This window comes from Cnephaeus nilssonii, assembly GCF_951640355.1.
Source record: "Cnephaeus nilssonii genome assembly, chromosome: 10".
In the NCBI taxonomy this organism is placed as follows: Eukaryota; Metazoa; Chordata; class Mammalia; order Chiroptera; family Vespertilionidae; genus Cnephaeus; species Cnephaeus nilssonii.
This window is the reverse complement of record NC_137081.1, coordinates 15,814,795-15,838,319: the sequence shown is the minus strand read 5'-3', so window position 1 is coordinate 15,838,319 and position 23,525 is coordinate 15,814,795. Positions and strand designations below refer to the sequence as shown.

At 35.2% G+C, this 23,525-nt stretch overlaps 1 protein-coding gene across 2 annotated transcripts in view; it reads right to left on the bottom strand.

Moving 5' to 3' along the window:
• Positions 1 to 23,525, bottom strand: part of CPS1 (carbamoyl-phosphate synthase 1) — a 120,874-nt gene that overhangs the window by 57,788 nt on the left and 39,561 nt on the right. For both annotated transcript variants that reach the window (XM_079782943.1, XM_079782942.1), the window contains exons 9-21: positions 22,166 to 22,294; positions 21,501 to 21,607; positions 20,528 to 20,666; positions 19,861 to 19,938; positions 18,160 to 18,258; positions 16,893 to 16,988; positions 13,205 to 13,394; positions 12,130 to 12,287; positions 10,261 to 10,389; positions 7,380 to 7,524; positions 5,674 to 5,884; positions 3,829 to 4,027; positions 622 to 798 (exon numbers count right to left, since the gene is read on the bottom strand). In XM_079782943.1, coding sequence (XP_079639069.1) covers positions 622 to 798; positions 3,829 to 4,027; positions 5,674 to 5,884; positions 7,380 to 7,524; positions 10,261 to 10,389; positions 12,130 to 12,287; positions 13,205 to 13,394; positions 16,893 to 16,988; positions 18,160 to 18,258; positions 19,861 to 19,938; positions 20,528 to 20,666; positions 21,501 to 21,607; positions 22,166 to 22,294 — 1,857 coding nt within the window. The remainder of the gene's footprint in view (positions 1 to 621; positions 799 to 3,828; positions 4,028 to 5,673; positions 5,885 to 7,379; positions 7,525 to 10,260; positions 10,390 to 12,129; positions 12,288 to 13,204; positions 13,395 to 16,892; positions 16,989 to 18,159; positions 18,259 to 19,860; positions 19,939 to 20,527; positions 20,667 to 21,500; positions 21,608 to 22,165; positions 22,295 to 23,525) is intronic.

Below are 23,525 nucleotides of genomic sequence, written 5' to 3'. Positions count from 1 at the left end.
AACATGAAAGGAGATTAATGTGGCATTTAATTTGCATAAAAGGGAACTACGGAGTGGAAGTGAGAAATGTGGGTCTTTTTTATTCTAAAAGTAAAACCAATAAAATAATTACATAGAGAAAAGCTTATAATCATGGAAGTTCTTTATAGTCTGTTATTGTTTTTTAAACACAGAAAAAGAAGCAAATAAATAGTATCCTAGAGTCTTAAGTAACCCCTACTAAGTGATACTATTTATACATCTTATGTTCTAAAATAATATAATTTTACATATTTTCAAGGAACAAGTTATGAGAGTGATAGGAAATGACAAGCCAATAGTATCAAAACTACTTAAAAGTATTGATATTATATACACTAAAAAGGAGAAACATTTCATCTGTCTGATCATCCCTTAAAACTATAATGTGTCCTTAACTCTAGGCTTAAAGTCCAATAAAAAAAGGGCAATTTTTTAATTAACATAGAATAATCTGATAAAATCCAATGAATTCTCCAGTTTAATACCATTAAAGGGAATTAAAATCTTTCCCTGAGTCCCTGAATTTAAGATTTTACTTTAATATTCAGGCTGCCTATATTCTGAAAAAATAGTGTCTCTGGACCATTTGTCATATATTACCTTGGCAATGGCATAGATGCGGGTACTGGATGGGTCCGACAGTTCTCTTTTGAGATCTAGGTTCGATGGCCAGTCTTTGTTCATTGGGAGCCTGGAAGTGAAACCATCTATGGACGGGTGGCACATCCGTAAAGCCTTCTGGAAACTCTCCTCAAAGGTGCGCCCAATAGCCATGACCTGTAATACACATTTAAGAACTCTTATTTAAAGAAAGAGTTTATTTGTTTCTAATTTGTAACTGAACTAGAAAAGGAATGTTTTTCAGAAAAGACTTAAGAATAAAACAAACATCAGAATACTACTGCTCAAATTTAGGTTTTATTTTTCTTCTCTCCTTGTCTTCATGATTTTGATATAAAGTCTTCAACGTTAGGTCAGTCTTTTACCACTTAGAGAATTTCACTGTATTTGCTGAGATTGAGGAGGACATCACCTGTACCTGCTCCGTACCATAGTATTAAAATAAGGAATCTGTGGCCAGAACATATAGACCCTTCCTTAGACATACATTAACACATAAATAGAACTATTCTAAACAGATATCAATCAGTATCCAAGACAGGTTGGCTTTCTTACAGCTAAGCATTAATATTAATAGAACCTTGAGAGTCATAACAAATACTGACAGATTCAGATTTTAAGAGTAGGTGGAAATTAAATTCTCCATGACAAATTCAATGTGCCTTCCCACAATCTTTACAGCTGATTGTACACTAATCAATTAGAAAAACAATGTGGTGATTTAGTTTGAACAAGTTACAAGTCAGAACTAAACTTAAATTGACTTTGAAGCCTACCTAGTAATTTTCAGTGGATAAACACTGTCTTTGAATCATTCCATAGAATAATAGATTGCTATTGCATTTTTGGTCGCCAATTTAAGATAATAATAATATTAATGCTGCCATCAGTAAACTCCCATCATTCCTCAAATGGACCTGAATTCCAATGAATATCAGTTTGGTAAATCTTCTTGTCAATTGTGTGACAACATACATATTCAAAGATCACTAAAGCATATCAGATAACCTTTCCACACTGCTTCAAATTTAATTAAAAATAAGGGAAGATTCTCAGGAGTGGGAATAGATAAAATCTTAGTGCGATTCAGATATGCAATTTGCAAGGCATAGTGGTATTTGAAGAGTTAGACAATATGTTCACAGATTTGCTCAGCTAGACCTGGGAGAGGCTGCCAGATATAAGATGTTTCATGGTACTATCAAATCAAGAAAATATGTTTGAAATATTAAATAACATTTGTAAGTATTACAAATTTAAGTGTTGGCCCGATAAAGAACCTAGTTCTAATGTGTCACAATAATTATCTTACTCACTGCTTTATCCTCCCAGTGTCTGCATATAGTAAGACCTCAGGAAGTATACACTAATTTGAGTTGAACTACATGAACCAAAGGTTAAAATTAACTGACAATAAGTCAGATAATAAGCCCTAAATGAAAACATTATAATATTATCTCATATTCTTTGCCCTACAAATTTTACTCTAAACATTATGAAAAGGGACACTTCACACAAAATGTAAACTAAAAAACAGCGTTTTTTGGCAGAACAAACTACCACCAAAACTTTTCATGGCATTTGAGTTCTAATTCTATTGTGTAGCTTGAAGCATTATAGAAAAAATAAGATTTAAAACAACAATAAGGAAGAAAAACTACTACTTGTCTTTTACAACTACTAAGACATTTTCATTTAAAAGGTCAAGTTGTTCCTTATCTGTCATTACTTTAAAACCTTCCATTAATATCTTGGAAACTAAGGAAACCAAAACAGTAATAGGTCTGCCTTCCACATGTGAATATGATTGATCAGTAAAATGTCATTTTTTCTTTTCCCCTGCATTAGTGATAGGTTTAAGCTATATTTCCTGTGATTAGTGGCATGACTAGTCTGAGTTTCTAAAATGACTCGTCTGAGTTTATGCTATAACCCGTATCATGGGAAAATGAAGGCCAAATAGAACATTAGTTCACAAGTAGTTTTTTGCTGTGTAATCTAACTGGCTTAGATATCTAGACATACAACTAAGAGCTCCTACATTGACCATACAGAGACAGCGATGAGTTAAAGTAAAACAGACAGGCAGATAGAGATAGATTTTGAGATTTGTACATACAGCTTTTATTTAAAAAAAAATTCTACTCATAAACAACAATAATAATACTGATGCAGTACATTTATTAGAAATGTGATGTGAATCTACCTTAAACATTATTACTAAACACTTAACATGTATTAAGCCAAAACCTTATAAGAGCCTCACAAAGTATTATCATCTCCCATTTTTCAGATGGAGGACCTGAGGCTCGGTGTTTCTCATGAGTGTCACTAGCTAGTAAGTGGCAACGCCAAGAGTAAAACTCAGGTTCATCTGGTTCCAATGCTCATGTTCTCTCTACTATCCCAACCCTCCTGGATGCAAAAAGAAATAAACCCTTGGTGGGAGTGGCAAGAGAGTGAATCTCAGAGGTGGGGATCTGAATTCCTTTGTTTCTTCCTGCACAAGGAGCACTGCTTCTCTAAAGAAGAAGAATCAAAAGCTAACTTTAAGTTAGAATTTAAAACAGAACATTATGTAAAATTGAAGGGTGCTAAAAGCTTGGAACATTTCGGTTTAATAAAAGGGGCTTAATACTCTACTGTGCTCATCTCAATTTAGAATTTTAGAGCTAGAAGGATCATGAGAGATCTTCCACTCTCGCTTCCTTCTTTTCTAGATGGAAAGTAAGATCCAGAGATGATAGCCACAATTTTCAGGGACTAAGGTTGAACTCTTAAGCACAATTCATTGGTCTTTTTGTATACCATGTTATATTTTATATATTATTATTGTCTTGACTTAGTTATAAATTAATTACAATTCAGTTATATAAATATAAATATGTGTTTTAATGCATGTGTATTTATTATATACCTACACATATGGCCTCTCCTTCTGAATACTCTTAGAATACTAGAATGCTTAGATGTTCTTAGAATCCATTAAATGGTCATGTAATAAATGCCTAATGTTAACTCTTTAATAGAGAGATAGTGAAACACTAGGGAGGAAATAAAATTCCAGTCTATATCCTTCACTTATGAACCCAGTATCCAGGCAATCTTAGAACTTTCAATGATATTAAAAATTAGACAAAATAACTGGGAACAAGAATGAAATAAAGAAATAAACCAAGGACTCACCTCTCCTACACTCTTCATGGAGCTACCAATTCGGCTAGATGTTCCATGGAAACGATCGAGATCCCAGCGAGGAATCTTAGTAACCATGTAATCCAGGCTGGGTTCAAAGCAGGCTGATGTCTTCCCTGACACGACATTCTTGATTTCTGGAAGTGGGATTCCTAAGGCAATCTTTGCAGCAATAAATGCCAATGGGTATCTGTAAAGGAAGAGACAATTTTTTTCTTTCAGCAATAAGTATTAAAAAGAGCCTAAAACAAAAATTGGTCTTTCTTAGAAATTCTGGTATTATTCCACATCAGGATCTAAAACACACATGATTCTCCATTTGGGATGAACATTGAATAGCCACTTACAAAATAACTAGAGGCCTGGTGCACGAAATTTGTGCACTTGGGGGGGGGGGGGCGGTCCCTCAGCCGGGCCTGCACTCTCTTGCAGTCTGGGAGCCCTCAGGGAGTGGGCCTAAGCCTGCAGTCGGACATCCTTAGTGCTGCAGCGAAGGCGGGAGAGGCTCCCACCATGGCTACTGCACTTACCAGCCGTGAGCCTGGCTTATGGCTGAGCAGTGCACCCTCTGTGGGTGTGCACTGACCACCAGGGGGAAGCGCCTGCATTGACCGTCTGCCCCCTGGCAGTCAGTGCAATCATAGCAACTGGTTGTTCCACCGTTTGGTCAATTTGCATATTAGCCTTTTATTATATAGGATGTGAGTCACAATAAAGTATAGAGGCAGAAGTCCCAAAAGAATTCATTCCCTATGTCTGACATGCAGTACTACAGCTCCCAACCTTCATCTTTTCAACCCAAAATAAATAGTTGCCTTGATAAAGTGCTCACTTGTGTAAAATCTTCAAAATATATACATGTCTGCACCTGAGAACACAGTAGAGTTAGCTGATACTATGGGTTATGTAATAGTCAGAAAAGGTAGGCATTGCAAATTTAGGTCCTTGCTCTATCTCCAAATTATCTTTGAACTTTGGGCTTCCAACAGAACTATCACTCTGAAAACTGGACTAGCTTTGTCTGGAGTGTCAGTGTGATAACTATACTTCAGAAAATAATTCATAGAACTATAGAATTACTTATGAATTCTTTAGTACAATTCCACCATCTGAGGAGACTGAGAAAGATAATAAGTAATGTGTTCCAAGTCTCACAGTCAATAGAAGAATCAGAATGAGAACTCGGGTGTCCTGTCTCTTGCTAAGGGCAACATGCCTTCTATTTAGAGGTAAATATTTTATTCATTACATGCCATATAATTTAAGTGCCAGATGCATAAAAAATAGTAATAAAGGGTATTAATTAATCCCCCCCCCCAATAATGCTTGTCAGCAGTTGTTATGTGGATGGAAAATTTATTTGGTGGCAACATTTATCTATAGAAAAATCCTATATTGTTTGGTCTGTGGAATTTTTGCTAAAATAAAATAATGTATATTGAACGCTTGAGTCAAGTGAACTATATATTATTTGTCCACCATTTGCTACACGCGAAAAAGCCAATTGAGAACTAAAATTAAGGATTAATTTGCACTTTTTAACAACATCTGCAAAGTGTAATTAAGAAGCAGGTTTTTCCCCAGCCTGCTTTGACCACCCAGATTTTGATTAGTTTGTGATTAGCCAGCAAACAAAGCCAGCTAGCAATACCATTTGCCTCAATCTGGCAGCAAGCTCATTAATAACTATGTCCTGAGGGTCCTAAATGATTTGGAGCCAGCATACAGAAATAGGGACTATAGTTTGTAAACATAGCACAGTCTTCAGTAGCTGCCAGTTTTCCAGTTCTCTCTGTGAAACATCCGCAAACCCATGGCCGAGCATTCTGGTCTTACCCAGTGGCCTTGGAGGCCAGGGCAGAGCTTCGGGACAGTCTGGCATTCACTTCAATGATGCAGTACTCCATTGAGGTAGGATGAAGGGCAAATTGAATGTTGCATTCACCCACAATGCCCAAGTGGCGAACGACGTTGACTGAAGTGCGTCTCAACATCTGAAACTCCGCATTCGAGAGTGTCTGGGCAGGGGCCACAACAACTGAATCACCTGCACATCCAAGCAGCACTCATTAATTTGTGTGTGTGATACAAGACACAGAACAGTCTAAGGGTTTGTTGGGAAAAGAGTTATCTTATATATAAGGCACATCAGGTATTATTTTCTCTGATTCTTGTTTATTCTGACATTTATAGAAACCCTCCTAACTTTTCCCAAACTCACCTAGCTGTCAAGTCTTACAGTCATCTACTTAATTCAAATTATCTCTCTCTCAAGTTCTTCCTTCCATAAAATACCATCTCCCCTTCACTCAGACTGGCTCTCCACCTGTTTGTATATCTCATTCCTTTCCATTTTCTCACTCCTCTTCAATCAGAGTCCTTTGTATCTTTAATCTCTTAATCTGTAGTCACCATCCCTTCTGCCTGCAAACATGTCAGATCTCCAGGAGCTCAAGAAGCCCCTCCCTCAACATTGCTAGATAACCACAAGAACCATCTCTCATTCTTTACATAACTAAACTTCTTGAAAGTTTACCAATTCTGCTTATCATTCATTGCAATAGAACTCCATTCAATATGGCTCACATAACCAATTTTGTATTGAAACTATCCTCTTGAACATCCAAAGCCATATTAAAAACTCATTTTTAACATTTCATAACATTTTATACAGCCCAAACCAAAGCTCATTTATGAAATATTTTCTTAGGTTGGCTTACTTGATACTGTACTCCCCTGCTTTTCTTCCTATCACTCTATTCTTTTTGTTCCACACTAACCCTTCTTCTTTCTTCTGCCCTATAATATCTAAATGTTACATCCTTGACCCTATTCTCTTTTCTATACCTCTACCCTTGAATGCTTAGTAAATGCTTCCAGCTTCAATTATTACCTTTATACCAATGACTTTCAATGACTTGATATCAAATTCTCTATTTCTATCACATTCTTGAATGCTAATCCTATACTCTTAACCCTCTTCTTGTGAGTTTCACCCATACATTAAATTTAGCATTTCTAAATCCTAAGTCAATATCTGTGCCCCCTAGTCTAACTAGTTTACTTCCTGAGAAACCTATTTCTATTACTTGTGGCTATTTTCTCATTCACTAGGGACAAACACCTCAGTCTGTTTTAAGTCTTCTTAACATCACTACTTACTTCTCAACATCAAGTCTTATAGATTCCACCTTCACATTATATTGCTTAGATTTGATGCCTTCATCAATTGAAATCAGGATAATAATTCACTTCTCAACATCAAGTCTTATAGATTCCACCTTCACATTATATTGCTTAGATTTGATGCCTTCATCGATTGAAATCAGGATAATAATTCCTGCCTTACTTCATAGGATTTTTGTGATGATCAAATAAAATGTGAGAGTATTTTCAATTTTACTATATGTATAAAAATGTTTATCACTAGACTGTCAGCTAAGAATGGTAACTTAAAGGAAAAAAGTTAATAAAGACTGCTATGGGCTATCGAACACATGAGCTGAAGGCATTACTATAATTCTTAAAGATTCTTTGCCTACCTGTATGAACGCCCATGGCATCAACATTTTCCATGTTACACACAGTGACACAATTGTCATCAGCATCTCGGACTACTTCATATTCAATTTCTTTCCACCCCGTCACTGACCTCTCCACCAGGATCTGGTTGGTCATAGCAAAGGCCTAAAAATGGGTAACAAAAGGTATCAAAGAGTAAGAAAAGGCACTGGTTTAAACATGAATATTGAATATTTTCAACGTCCTGGACTAAATGCTGGTCAGCACTGAAGTCTCAAGCCCAGCCTCCATCCTCCTCTGCTCTCCAGAAGGCACAATGTGTCAAAAAATCAGTGAGGTACTAGGAATAGCATCCTGCAGTGAATATGCTTGATTTACATTATTGAGGCTTGCCATTCAAAGTGCTGATATGACATTAAATCAAACTAATTTGGGAAAATAATTGAGCAATCAGGCAGAGGGAAATGAAATTATTTCGGCAGCTAGGCTTCTGTGAAACCAGAAAATGTGATAAGTGTGAATAAATATAGAAACATAAATCTAAAGACTCTGGCTTTCTCCAAAATAGCTCAGGGTGCTGCGTACAGCGACATACACAATAAAAGTTAGTTGATGTTGATGAGGAGAAGAAAGGCGATGATGATGGTTGTAAACAGTGAGCCAAGATGGCATATGAAACTTGGGAATTAGAAGAATCATATGCAACTCTTATTATGGTTAATCACTGCCTAAGTGCTTAAGTACTCTGAGTCATATATCATGTATGCCTGATTAAACAGATATGAATTAGTATAATCATCATTTCATATTTACTGAGTACCCAGCGGTAGGTAGAACTGAACTCAAAATATAAAAGAGGCAGTCTCTGACCTCAGGACATTTAGTGGCTGAAATCCAAGACAGAAATGTCCTTTGTCTCTTAATACAGTTGATTTGTGATGGCAATGAAAAGAAGAGAAAGCAACTGGGGAAAGTAAATTGTTTTCAAGTTATTAGCAGGCAGTAAAATGAAATAACTCAATGTAAGTTTGTCCATAATGGGTCTCAACACTATTATTTTGACCTCAGCCAACACCATTGGCTCCAGAATGTGCAATTGAAACTGGAACACCCTGTCCCCACAGCTGCCCATGATGAGGTTTTCAAAGTGGTTAGGAAATTCTGTAGCCAGCGTTAACAATTTAATAATGATTAATTTGTTGTTAGAATTGCCTGCTAAAAGAAGAAATCTGGGAAGGAAAGCATGTGAAATTGGGAAAGCTTTTTGCATGCTAATGAAGTAGACTAAATATTTGGGCACAGGGACAATTTACATCATATTCACCTGTTGGCTTGACTTCTTTTTTTTTCCTTTCAAATCTCAGATTTTATACAAAACATTGACTTAGGGACTCAGATGAGTTAATGCAGTTTCTTATGGTGCTAATTATAACCTCAAGAGAATAGGGGTACTTTAAGATATAATGATAACAGTAGTTATTCTCAAGAGAAAAGCAAGGTTTTTCATCAAAGAAAATCATTCAATGGCCTACTAATTATTTTGGAGTAATATGAATATGAATAAAAAGTATCCCAGTCCAAAATTGTCTTCATTAGTAAACATTATTAGACAATTTAGTATTCAAGAGGTTTCTATACTGTAAAAAGTATATATTTTTAATAGAGCATAAATAAATATTGTCACTATTGGCATTAATAATAAGATTTCTAACATTAAGAACATTGAGAATATCTAATATGCTAGAGGGGAAAATATGGTATATGTCCATAAGCATGTTTTTTCTTTAAATACATGATTCAGAAGTCCAGAATGGAAACAAGAAATATTTATATTAGATATGTTTCCCTTCTTTTGGTTCATTTGGCAACTTTAGAAAATATAAATCCAAGTTGTTGACATGTAAGTTTGTCATTATAGTTATTTGAGTATATTTAATTTTACTTATTTTTTTCTCAAAGCCCATCATCAACAATTGAAGGGCCTTATTTTGTTTCACTCTAAAAGTAAGTAACGATAAAGCTAAAAGCTGTGCTTGGGCTCTTTACTCAGCTCTCCCCAAAACTGCCTTCACAAAGACTCTCTTGCATGACTGTCATGTAAGTTACATGGCCCTTTGGCTGCACATGCATGCATTCAACAAGCTCCCGGGACTGCCAGGCTCTGCTGTACTCTGAGGGATTGAGTATGGGCAAAACTCTGCTTTCATAAAGCATGTTTTCTGTGTTCATCTCTACTTTACTTTTGGACACATCTTAATTTTCTCCAGATTTGCCTTCTAATACTTAAGAAAATAAGTATTCAATAAGATGTTAAAGTCATTTTGATAGTTATAAATTTCACTTTTGCTTATACCCGTATGTGTATGTTAGTTGGCAGAGAGCTAACTTGATTATGTTATTAAGAGGTGTTTATACTATATATACATTAAACAGCTGAGTTTGAGGTAAAGTTAAACTAGTCAATGTGTGTTGTTTCCCTTAGTGGATGTCATTCATGTGATATTTCAAAAAAATAATAGAACATTATATTCTAGTTTTTTTAACTACTAAAATATATTTTAGCATTATGGATGTTTTGGAACAGACTATGAGGCAGAGGAAGGTAGAATTGGATTGACTTAATAACACTGAAATCAATAGACAGGAAAATAAAGATTGACCTTTATGTAGAGTCACCACCAGTTTACCTAAGACTATCTGGCTTAACACTGTGTTCCAATATAAATAATTATACTGCATTTCCTTTTCAAGGGAGTTGTATTTTGGACAACACTTTTAGAGGACACGACAGTGATTTAATAAATAGAAAAAAGGTTATTTTTGTCTACATAACTTTCTCTAATGGAAAGGGCATGTCACATCAGTGTCTTGATTGTTAAGATGGTCTTTGAAGATACATACCTTTGTGCTGAGGTCCACTAAGGTCTCCTTATTAGGACAGATGCCTGAGCCTAACCCACCCAGGGCATAGGCAGAGCGGATCATCACTGGGTAGCCAATGGAGTCTGCTGCCTTCAACGCATCCTCAATCTGTCAACAAGAACAAGAACTCAGAGTTTAAAAACTGACCAGACTAGCAGAAACAATCATTCCAAGAGAGTCTGGCGATTCAAGTAGATCAGTTTATTTGAAGGGAATGACCATGGAAATGTTCTATTATTCTCTCATCTCCTTCTGAAAAGCAAGTGTTGTTTTACAATTTTTAGGTAAAATTCTAGGATTATTTCAGTATACAGTGAAGACCCTTTTTAATTTCTTTGTGGTGAATTTTATTTTTGCATGTTAAGTAAAAAGAAAAAAAAAACATAAAGCAATGGCCCAAACTAAAATATCCAGCATTAATTTGAGAATGAAAACCATATTGAATTTTTGATTCAGCTTAAAAGTCTTCATCTTTTAATGAAACAAGGTTTTCTGTTGCTGAAACTAACTTGGTATTACTGCAATATGCCATTAGGAATATTATATAGAGAAATTTTTCATTTTTCAAGTTCAGTCAGAGAGCAGTCCCAAAAGCTTGGAATTCTTTTTTATAACTTACAAAATACAACACATGATGGCTATATTTTTCTGTCATGGAATATTATTACACTACCAATGGGAATGTAATTACACCTTTCCCATATGCCTGTTTCTCATCCTGAGGAAGCAAGGACATAATTAAATCTGGCAATGAAAGAATGAATGGATGGCAGGAGCTTTCCAAATGTTCAGCAGAGCTGTCCTGGGATTATTCCTGATTGACAGCTTTGTAACATAGCACGTACTTGACAGCATTCTTTTCTGAAACATGCATGACCCATATTTAGTCAGTCCAGCTGTACTCCCCTTATCCCTAAGGCTTTGCCTATTTCTTCAATGGGGAAGTTGCATCAAAAACTACATTCAGCACCACCACTCCACTGACTATATGTGGAAATCAAGGCTAAAGTCAGGGGCAAAAACAGATGTATAGAAAGCTGACTTTTTCTCCGGGCCCAAAAATACACACAGGATATGATGGAAAATGGTTAATAGAAATGCAATATAATCTGTCCTCTTTCAACATCTAAGCCATGGATTTCTCAGTCATAAATCTTACTAATTAGATCCAATGGCTCTTTTATCTTAATAATCTCATTTTAAAATGTTTATTCCATTTTAATAAGAAAATTTAAATTTAATGATTTTCCATTTGCAGGTCATCTGCACATACAAGATGTGTCACTGATTGTGGGAAGAAGGTAAAAATTACTTTGGCATTGCAAGTTAGTATGGTGCTTAGTTTTAATTCAGGAGATTTGAGATTTAGCGGCATTGATAAAATCACTTTTCTTGATTCATGCTTCTCTTTTCATAAAATAAAATAGTAATACCTAACTGTAAAATTTGAGCTCTGAATACTGCAATTAATACACAATATCTTGCTGGACCTGCATGGCTCAGTGGTTGAGCATTGACCTGTGACCCAGAAGTTCTCGGTTCGATTCCCATCAGGGCACATGCCTGAGTCGCAGGCTCGATCCCCAGTGGTGGGCATGCAGGAGGCAGCCAATCAATGATTCTCTTTCATCATTGATGTTTCTATCTCTCTCTCCCTCTCTTTGTCTTTCTAAAATCAATTAAAAAATATATTTTTAACTAAACAATATTTCTGAGGTACCAACACATTTCTGGAAGAACATATATGCAAGTATAATAATTGTAACTTTTCTTTCTAGGCATAATAAACATTCTCCCTACAACCAAAACAGATAATGGCCTTGTCCCTCCAGAACAAAGGTTTCTTACCGATTCCACGGCAAAGCTCGGAGCAATCTTTTCATTAATCTCATTTAGTTTATCTGAGAACAGCTGCCTGTCTTCTGTGGCCATAATGGATTCAACTGAGGTCCCCAGGACTTTCACACCATACTCCTTGAGCACACCTCTCTTAAATAGTTCCACTCCTGTAGAATAAAATACAATCGGTTATTTTTTTCATCTTAAACTCTTATGTCTTCTTTAATATCATTTTTTAAATCTTGAAATTAACTTCAAGAAGCCACCACAATACAAAATAGAATTGTACTTAAGGTAAAAAATAATTTGAATTAATAATTCTGAAGACATTCTAACAAAATATTCTGCTGATGTAACTGTTCCTTATATTACCACTTTCTTCAAATGATTTTTATTATTGTCACTAATAAAAATCATAGAATTATAGTGAGCCTTGAGATTTTAGTATAGTTCCTTCCAGTCTAAGGTCCATTCTTATGAGATTTAAATAAGCCCAGAGATATGGATTAAAAATTATCAAAATTGTTTGTTTTCACTAACTCACTAGCTAACTTTAGCTAAGTGTTTTATATTTGTCATACAAATTACATCACCAACTCCTTACCCCAACTAGCTAATGATATCCTCATTCACAATCTAGTTCCAATGGTTTGGAGCATTTTAAAGAGGACAGAGCATTGGACTCAGCAGATAAATGAAGGGATGGTGGAGAGACGGATCTAGATTATCATGAAGATATACGTGAAATAGCTGAGACATAGGGTGCAAGGCACTTATCAATGTTAATTCTCATTTTTCATTCATAATAGTTCTCGGGATATCACTGGTATCAGAGAGCAGCAATATCCTGGGATAGAGGATGGAGACCCAAGAAACCTACTTGGACACTCTGGAGCATTAAAGCAAAAGGTTTCTTTTTGTTCCTCTGATGTCCTATTCATTATATGACATTTTCAGGTGGCTATTTGCTGCTTCGTCACACATTAGAGGAAATCTTTATAAATTGTTAAGTCAAATCAAGCAAAAAAATATTACACATAAGTGCGTGTACCCAAATTCTACAATTAAACTTAAAAGAACTCACCACAGTTCAGAGCTGTCTGGCCACCCATGCCCAGAATTAACCCATCTGGCCGTTCCGCCTTGATGACCTCTGTGACAAACTGGGGGGTGATGGGGAGAAAGTAGACACTATCTGCTTGTTTTAAGCCCACTTCGTTGGTCTGTACGGATGCAATGTTTGGGTTCATCAGGACAGTTCTGACATTTTCTTCCTGAAACAAAAGGATCCAGAATCTGAATACATGGTCTAAAGAAGAGAATGGCCATATTTCAATTAAGGGCATTATTAGGTAATGAATAGATTAGGTAGTGGGTTAGGTAATGAATGAATGAATGAATGAATGAGTGAGTGAATGGAAGTTAGAGAGAAACAAACATTTGGTGAAAGGAAGGAAGAAATTGAGTGAAAATAAAACTATCCAAAAAGAATTGCCTCCTCATAAAGATCATTCTGAATTTCTTGCCACTGAAGCTACAAGCAAAGCTGAAAATTATTTCTATAGAGTTTGACCAGACATCCACAAATACAGCAGGTCCCCAAATAATGTGGTTTTGTTCAAGTCATTTTGTTATAACATTAATGGGGGGGTCAATTCCTGGATGGGGCCACTGTCTGTGTGGATTTTGCAGGTTTTTCCATGTCTGCATGGGTTTTCTCCAGGTGCTCCAGATTCCTTCTACATCCCAAAGATGTACAGTGAGATGAACTGGCGGGTCTAAATGATTCCAGTTTGAGTGTGTGTGGATGTGATTTCACCCTTCAATGGAAGGTCCTCCTATCCAGGGTGGGTCCTGTCTGTACCCTGAGCTGCTGAGAGAGGCTCTAGCCACCCAAGACTCTGAAGTGGACAGAGGATTGGAAAATAATCCTCTTACTTGTTTTCATTCATCTTTCTTAAATGTCTGTATAACTCACATTTATTTCAATGTTTAATATTAGAAGTATTCAGGATCTTTATTTATAAGTTTGGTGATAATTTTGGTGGCCAGAAAAATTCCATAGGAACTTAACTCTTGTTTATATCATTTAGCTTATGGTAAAATTGGTTTCGTTATACATTGTTTTGCTTAAAGCCACAGCTTCCAAGACCCTATCATCGACATTGAGTACTACTGAACTTTACAGTTCAATCGACCTTAAAAGAACACAATATTCCAAAAAATTTTAATGAGTAAACTATAAAATGGAACTGGAGGCAACATCAAAGCTGCTTCCCTTTCTAATGTTTGTCGGAGAACATTGGTGCACATTTAAAATGCACGGTAATGTGTTTCCTTCTTGCTAGAAGCACTGAGAGCCTTCTGCTGGCTTCTATTTTCCTTATATTTTCATGCTTGCTGTAGTGCTTTAACAAAGAGCATTATACAACTGTTTATACATATTATATAAAAAGAAAATGACCATATGGCAAAATAAAATAAAAATGTATGTGTGTGTCTGAAGGTATTCATAGCCTATCTCATTCTTGACATCTGGAGAGACCACCAAAATAATTGTTCATGTAGGCTACTAAGAATAATAACTTTACAAACCAGGATGAGCGTGAAACTTAGCAAAAATAACGATTATAAAATATGGCCAGATGGTTCTTATTATTTTACCTATTAGCATATCAATTTTGAACTCTTCTAAAAAGTCAACAAAATATTCAGCTGAAAAGTATAGAAATCATCTTTGAAAGACCTACACATCCTAGGGGGGGAATCTCAATAAAAAATTAAATATACCTCATGCTATTTTAAATTCAAATAGTGCCTTAAAAGTTGTACTTTTTACTAATTTACTTGATTTTTATACCAAGACTACAAGAGAAATTTCCACCTTACAGATAAAAACAATGAGATTCAATAGTTAAATAACTTGCCAAAGATCATATAGCTGGAAAGATCCAGAATTAAAACTTGATTCAACTCATGATTCAAGTCCTATGCTCTTCCGCAATACCAGTCATCTCTCAAGATTTTAAGGAATTATTTTAAAAAGATTATCAGGTGTATTAGCAAAATATTAAATAGATACATACAGATAAGCAATTTCATTTAAAAATATGGGTTAGAGTATAAGTAATTGGATCTAAACTGAGATTAGATCATTGACAGAAGTTGTACAAGGTCTTGCTACTTTAGAAAAATACCAACAGGCCTAAATATATTTGTATTTTCCTGAATGGACTATATGATGAATATAGGTATTTTTATAAATAAAATTATATAGTAAAAGTCCCATATGTGCATGTGATGGGCATTCATTTTAAAACTTAAGAATAATTTCAAACAATTTTAATAAATTTTACATCATTTTCTAATATAGTTCTGGCTATAATACATGCACAAATTAATTCTTTTAAAATATTTGGTTCATAAATTTATCTCTATTAACTTCCTAATTAATCATAATACAATATATAATAATTTTTATTATTTAAATAACTTCACATTATGGATGTTAAAGCACATAAAAAATACAAGCCATGAAAATATTAGTTATTCATAAAACTACCAAATAGGCTTAAAAAAAGTTTTCTAGTAAAATGTGTTCTAAATCCAGAACACACTTGGATTGTGTTCTAATCAATCTAAACCATTGGACATCCACTATCTATCTAAAGATTAATTGAATCATAATACAATAAAGTATCCTTTTAAAATATACATGGAAAACATGTGTGCATATGTATGAACATCCATATGTGTATGGAGGAGAGTATTGAAAACAAATGGGAAGAAGATTAAGGTAATTGGGGGCTATGTTCTACATTTTTATCAGGCATCTGTCAAGTGAAAATCTCTGTATACAGAATATTAAATAAAATAAAAAGTAAATTTTTAAAAAGCCAACTATTCCCCATGTTTGTTGTCTGAGTCTCCTGCTGCCTTCCCTATGTCCTTCTCTCCTAGCCAGGACTCTGGTAAATGGCTTCACACTGCAAAGCCTAAGGCAAGGTCACAGAGAGCTCACAGTGCCTCCGGATGGCCTGATGAGCACCCAAATGGGGACTATCCAGGGAAATAAGGACACCAAAAAGAAGCTTAGTTAGCTCTTTAATAGAAATACCTTTCATGTACAGTGTAATTTTTCTAGTTTTATTTACTAGGTAAGAATTGGGAAGATCTCAAGAGACTTTGAGGAAATAGGGAGAATGTTCTTCCCAACTTGGGTATCAAATCCTCTTTTCCACTTGAAAATGCAACCACACCATCCTGGTAGGTCATCCATTCCAAGTCACAGGTGGGACAACTGGGTTCTCTAATGACAGATAATAACTTCTAGAGCTTGAACAAAAGGCACTGCTTCTCCAACTGGATCTTCCCATTTCAACCACAGAAATGCCTGAAGCATCCAAAGAACATCCAAAGTACTTTTAGAGCACCAAGGATGCCTAAATTCACACAAAAGACAAAAAGCTCACTACCTCAAAAGAAATGAGAAACATCTATAAGTGTGGCTTTCTATGTTTTCATTATAAATAGGAGATAATGTAGATAATTTTGAAGATCAATCTAAATTAATGTATAGGTGTGCACATTGGAGAAAGTAAATATCTTGTCTGTGATCAAACTTCCTTTAATAAAAGATGTGTAAGGGTTAGGTAAGGAAATTAATTATAGTGACTTTGAAAAGAGGTAGTGTCATAAATCTAAATTATGCAATACTAATTAGACTCATTAAAGGGTGTATATAAATTCTAGCAAAGATCATATTCTCTCACCTTCATGGCTTTTACAGCTTGCGATCCTGAGTAATCAAATTCACCTGCCTGACCAATGGACAGACCTCCCGATCCCAGGATAAGGACTTTGGAAACCTGCAAGCAATTTTTAAAAAAACATTGATTTTATTATTAAGATGAGGAAATAGGCACTCATGTGTGTACATATATGTATATTTTTAGATAAAAATCTCCCAAAATTTAATTGTGTATTACATTCAATATTTCATAGGTTTGTTCTGAACAAAGGATTGGCACAAAAACAAACAAGCCTCTGGGTCTTCCTAAACTGCCAAGCCCTTCAGAGGAGAAAGATGTTCTTGGTCACTGCAAGAGGCAATGGCTGGAAACTTGATTTGCTTCAACAAAATATTTATTGGGCACCTACTATATGCAAGTCACTGAAATACCAAATTATACATTTCCTTCACCATTTAAAAAAAGAAAAGAAAAGCATCTGAAGACCATAAGTTGATAGTCTGAGAAAATGCTATACATTATGTGGCTTCTTTCACTACCAAGAACCCACACTTTGACTCCATATTGAGAGGCTAGATTACGGCCAATCCTTTCATCTCAAAAAAAAAAAAATAAAGGGTTGTCATGGAAATCATTAAACTATCTAACTTAAATTATTTCATGTAAACATATAAATCAATTATTTTTGTTTGTAATCTAAATACATATATATATCTCTAAATTTTGCATAATAATGTGTGGGTATGTGGTTTAACTATGAAAGAAATGGGTAGAGATCTTATATTAATGTACATTTTCAAACAGATAAGAGTTCAAGTCTTATAATATATTAATTCTTATCTATTTGCTTTCTAAAGGTAAATAATATTCAAGTCATGATATTGAGTAATAAACCTTTTAAAAACAAAAAAAAAGTATATCACCTATAACAATTCTGTAGTCTGAACTATGTATCACAAGCATATGTAAAGCTATGGTTTATTGAGTAATGAAAAATGTATCCAATTCTAAGCTAAATTAACCCCTTTTGTTTACTACGTTATTTTATTACAAACATCCTAGAAGAATTAAACTTTAAAAGATGTGACTTTAATTCTAAACATGAAAATGCCCAAGAACATAATCAAGAACAGACCAAATAGTTAGATGCTAAAATGATGGGAGATTACAATAATACCAATCATCTTTCATAAACATTGGAAAAGTTTACATATTAACCTAAATATATCATTACATGGTAGAGAAAATCCAAAATACATAAACCAAAAATAAGCCCACACATACTGACCTCAATCCGAGATGCAACTAGGGCTGGCTTTGGTAGAACCGATGTAACAGTGGTTCCTTTCCCCTTCTTTATCAGTGAGAAAAATGAATCAAACAGATACTAGAAAAAAAATGTAACCAACCAGTTAGAAGCTTCAAAACTCGCAGGGTTGCCAGATAAAAAACAGTATTCTTACTTAAATTTGAACTTTAGATAAACAATTTTTAGGATAAGTATTTCTATGCAATATTTGTTTTTGTTTGTTTGTTTGCCAATTCTGGCAAAACTATATATTTATTATAGAAATTAGGTCAAATAAACACTTCTAGCTGCTCATGTGACGTCCCATTTAAAAAATTTTCAGCAGACAATGAACAATTCAGATAATGCCTTCGGAGAATATCAAGTTTGCAGCCTCCTAATGATGAATCATTTTCTTCTTCTAAGTAAAATTCTGGCTATAATTACTTATGCTATATTTCTTATGCTCCCTAAAGTTGGAAATAACTGGATTTTTAAAATTTCTATTAGCTCTAAAAATATCTCTAAAGATTATTCTTAAACTTTACCAATAAATTGGCTTTTATTTTTGCAACAGACATAAGAAATTTCAACAAAAATATTCATTTTGCAACTATTTGGCAGGATAAAAATAAGGATTAAGTGACACTGGATATTACATATCTTGATTTCAATGTTCCTAATTTGAAGTACTAGCATAGGCAATATTTATATTTCAAATGCTTAAAGAAGTATCATGCATTAGACAATATGTGTGCATATGTCACTTTAACTTACGAGTTTTATTGTGGGTAAGTAATGCTATATTGACTTTGGCTATCAAGAGCCATTATTTATTAACTATAATAAAACAAGGAAAAAAACCCACAAATCTGAAAACACAATTAGTAGTAGACTAGATAAGGTAGCAGAGTTTACAGACAGAAAACTTTTATTTTCTCCCTCATTTTGCCTAGATGTCTTTTCTGAGAGTATCTGCTAACAGGGAAGAATTGTCAGCATTACTATTGGAGGCCCTGGGGTGTTAGAGACGCAGTCACCCCACACTTCCCAGACTTTTCTGAGCATCACTGCAAGATCTTGTTTTGCAAAGATGTCCTTGAACATTGAACCAAAAGCTCACACAATAAAAGTAGAGATATTTAAATTACAAACAAAACATCTCTAAGAATTCTTCATGGTTCTTTTCTTAAGCCATCCAACTCATATGCATATTGGTAGATGCCCTCTCCCCTCCCTAACACTGCTGCCCTCCTTCCTTCTCCTGCTGCTGGTTATTCTCCCTATATGGCTACACAACCAGTTGCCATAGAGATTTTGTGAAGTCACAGATGGGAGATTAAAATTTCATTTCAGTTATGAGAATAAGAGAGCAAGGGGAAATTCATTTGCATAGGATAACAATTGTAAATTTTAGAACTAAATATATCAGAATGATAATAATTTAAATAAAAATAGCATTGCATCAGGTTTCTTAAGGGATTCCCCACTTTAAATTTAAAAAAAAAAAAGACAGGCACTTCCTCCATGATATTTATGGGGAAATTTTGATACAATGAGCGTATTATCACAACACCCTTCTTGAGAATGTTCTATAACAACATCATCTAAGGTGATTATTTTGGTTTCTTGATTTTTCACATAAATGCATTTCTAAGTTTAAGACTTAATTCTACAACAGGCCTCATCTTTCTAACATACCTCAGTGTCCGTTGGCCCTGGGCTGACCTCGGGGTGGAACTGCACACCGAAAAAGGGTTTGCTTTCATGCATAATCCCCTAAGGAATGAGAAATGGGAGAAATGTCTTCTGAAACAATGGATGCCAACAAGGCTATGTATTATTCAAATCAAAAAACTGAGGTAAATGCTTAAGAACATTAGAAAAACTAAAAGTGCTAATAAAAATAATCCAACAAAGATTCAACCAAATGTGGTTCCCTTAATAAAAACAACTGATTTGGTTTATAGCCTTTGGAACCCCTGAAAGCTCTGTTCAGAATACTCCCAAATCCTCTTCTCATCTTCAGCTCCTAAATGCTTCTCCAGGGGTCTTCTCAAAGGCTACTTCATGTGCTTAGTCCCAGAGACTCACAAGCGTAGTTTCAACAGATCTCTACCAATGCCCCATTAACAATGAATGTGCAAGACAGTCATTGATTAACCACCCAAAGAATGGATCTTAATGAGTCAACTGATGAGAAAATAAGACAGAGAAATTACTTTTGGAAAAGCAGAGGGCTATGAATTCCTATAAGTAGAGTTCTTCCTCACACCCCCCCACACCCCACAAATAGCTCACATAAACAAGAGAAAGGTATCTGTATAGCAGAGTATTAAAAGCCCTGCATGTCTCATCCCCAACTTACCTCATTGGTTTGATCGTTGACATTTGTAAAAAGTGGCTTCCAGCCAGCAGGAAGGGTGTTTTCCAGGGCATAGCCATGATTCTGAGCGGTAATGAAAGCCTGTCTGTTTGTCACGTTCAAAACAGGCTGATTCTGCCCTCTGGAGAAAAAAGGAAGAAGGAGAAGGAAAAGTGAGGAAGATAGTATAAACACATTCATTGTAAAGTAGCAAACAAGAAAAGACTATTACAATTCAAAAGATTCAATTGCTTAGTAAGAAAAATCACAGATTGTTAATCCCAATAATTTTAGCAACAAAAATAAATTCGGGAAGCTTCGTTGTGTGTTAAATATCATATCTATTAAACTTCTGTAATCAGTTTGGGGAAAGGGAGAATTGCATTCATACGAAGAAGTTAAGAGTTGCCTACCAGTTTAACAGAGACTGACAAATGTAAGCAACTTATTTTAAGGAGCCACAGTAATTGTAAAGACAGATGAGAGTTCACAGGAGATAATAAAGAGAAACTACTCCGTCTGGAATCAATCTGAATTATATTTCCTGTGGAAGGTGGTCCGTGAGGGAAAGCTCCATGTTCAATAGGTTAACATCGTTGGGGTAAGAAAGTAAAACCTAGAGGATTTGAAGATTTCTTGGTTCTTAAGTCACCCAGCCTTACAACGTTATCAGTGCTCTGAAATCAAGTTTAAAATCAGAACAGTTTCCCTTTGAATGCCATTTGATTGAGTATTATGACCTCAATTTATGCCGAGGGAAGGAAAATAACTTTAAACTAAGCAAAGTTATTGTTAGAGAAGGCTGCCTTTCACAAATGCAATGAAAGTGGTATCAGGTAGTCGGACAACTGTGAACCATATATGGTTATCTATTTATTCTGAAGAAAGTGGCATGGAAGGTCTCTAAGTCTTTTGGATTTAGTTACTAATAGTATTCACAGCTAGTCTAACTGTAAACAAAGTGCAACTGCCTTACCTGTTAGCCATGGGCATCTTGTAGGATTTGGCACCAGCAGCTAATCCTATGATTAAATTTCCTGTACTGATTCCAAACAATGGCTCCTTGCGGTCACTCTCCAAAATCTAAATCAGGAAGAATTTTTATTAACCCAGAAGTACAGTCCCAAAAAAGTGACTCTCAAGGAATAAAAAGGAAGCATCCTTTTTTTCCCCTTAATTAACAAGGTAAAGAGAATGACCATTGAATAAAAAGTTAGATTATAAATCAGAACATGATTGACAAATTTATAGCATTAGAACTCAATAAAATGTACTTAACATACAGATTAAAATAAATCTAATTTAGTATTTCTTTAGAAACTTGAGTGTGTGATAGGTCCCAAGGTCATGGTGAGGAACATAAATTGTCATTTCATGATTGTAAGGAATGACACATTTGGAGATTAGGCTCCTGTTCTCTGAACTCAAGGACACAATCCCAATTTCTTTATCTTAAAAAAGGCTCTTTTTCCTCATTGGTTCGCCCTAATACAGATCTGTGCTGACATTACCTCTGAGGTCACAAGTAGGAGTAATAAAAAATTTCTGAATAAATAAAATATATTGCAGCTGAGAGCCGTAATAGACCAGACTTCCCTCCACTTTGCACACAGATACACACTACCCCCAGGTTTACTGCACCTTTTTCACATTCTGAATTAGTGGTTGTGCAAGAGCTGGGTTCCCAGGTCCTCCGGCAATTAAAAGCCCATCATACTCCATCTTGGTGAAATCATGATTCCAGGGAACTAAATGCACTTCAGCTCCTCGCTAGAAAGGAAAAACAAGAATGATCAGAATTTAATAACGTGGGTGTTTGTTTTGTTTTTTTTTGCCAAAGTGTAATTTCACTAGACCTTCTCTTGACTAACCATTCCTTACAAGGAAAGAAAAAAATAGCATGTGATTCAAATAAATAAAGCTTAATAGAGACGGACAAAAACATCACTGTTTTTGTGTGATGTAAATGGAGCCAATGGTCAATAAAAAGTGGAGAAAAAAAAAACACTATTAAAAATGTGATCCTGAAAAAATAGAACCTAAAAGCTTCATGCTTGGGCACCCAGGGATACAGGTTATCTTACCTAGAATTATGGGAGAAAGAGGTGCAATAAATGGTAAATTGATTTTCTGCAAAACTTAAGATGGCTCACCTTCCACCTTTTTCAATTTTGCCTTTTTTTGTCTGATCAAATTTTAATCAGCCTTCTTTCATGGGTTTTGTCATATTACCTATATTTATATTCTGATTGAACAGTTAGAACTTTTCTACATAAGTATAAATAAGAAGATATCTTTGAAGGTTTCGTAGACACATTTCCTGAGACAAGGATTTGAAAAAAAAAAAAAAGAAGAAGAAGTTTATTTTGAAATGTTTCCAAGAAATACCAACAGAAAATGACACCGGGAGGCATTCCAATCAAGTATGCATTCTCAAGCAGTTACCATATGGACAACCAGAGCTTCAGCCCACCAAGGAACTCTGGGTGCCAGTGTAGAATATCCATCTTGAAGACAGCCCAGCTATGGAGCAAAGGAGCTGGGATATTTACACAATGACCCTCTCTAGTCATTGGTTGGGGCTGCAGCAAGATCATTAATTCTATGGCACTCGGCATGCCAGCAGTCTCCATCCAACCAAAGAGAGCCCTCAGTCAATGAAATGCAGACACTTGCAATTGGAAGTCAGGCAAAATGTTGAACGAAGAGGGAGATATGGACAGACCATCCACAGCATCTGCTGCTGAAGAGTCCATGCACATTTTTGTTACTAAACTTGACCAGAATTTGAAATCATGATTTGGACACTTCTGATATTCTCTAACAAAGAATTGAAGAATTCTACTATACAAAAGCTAATTTGATATTATGCAAATATATCTGTGTGTGTGTGTTTGTGTGTATGTGTGTGTGCGCATCAGAGACGGAGACTAACCCAGAGAGGCAGAAACAGAGATTAGGAAAAGAAGGTGGAGAAGGAGAAATCCCAACAAAAACAAGT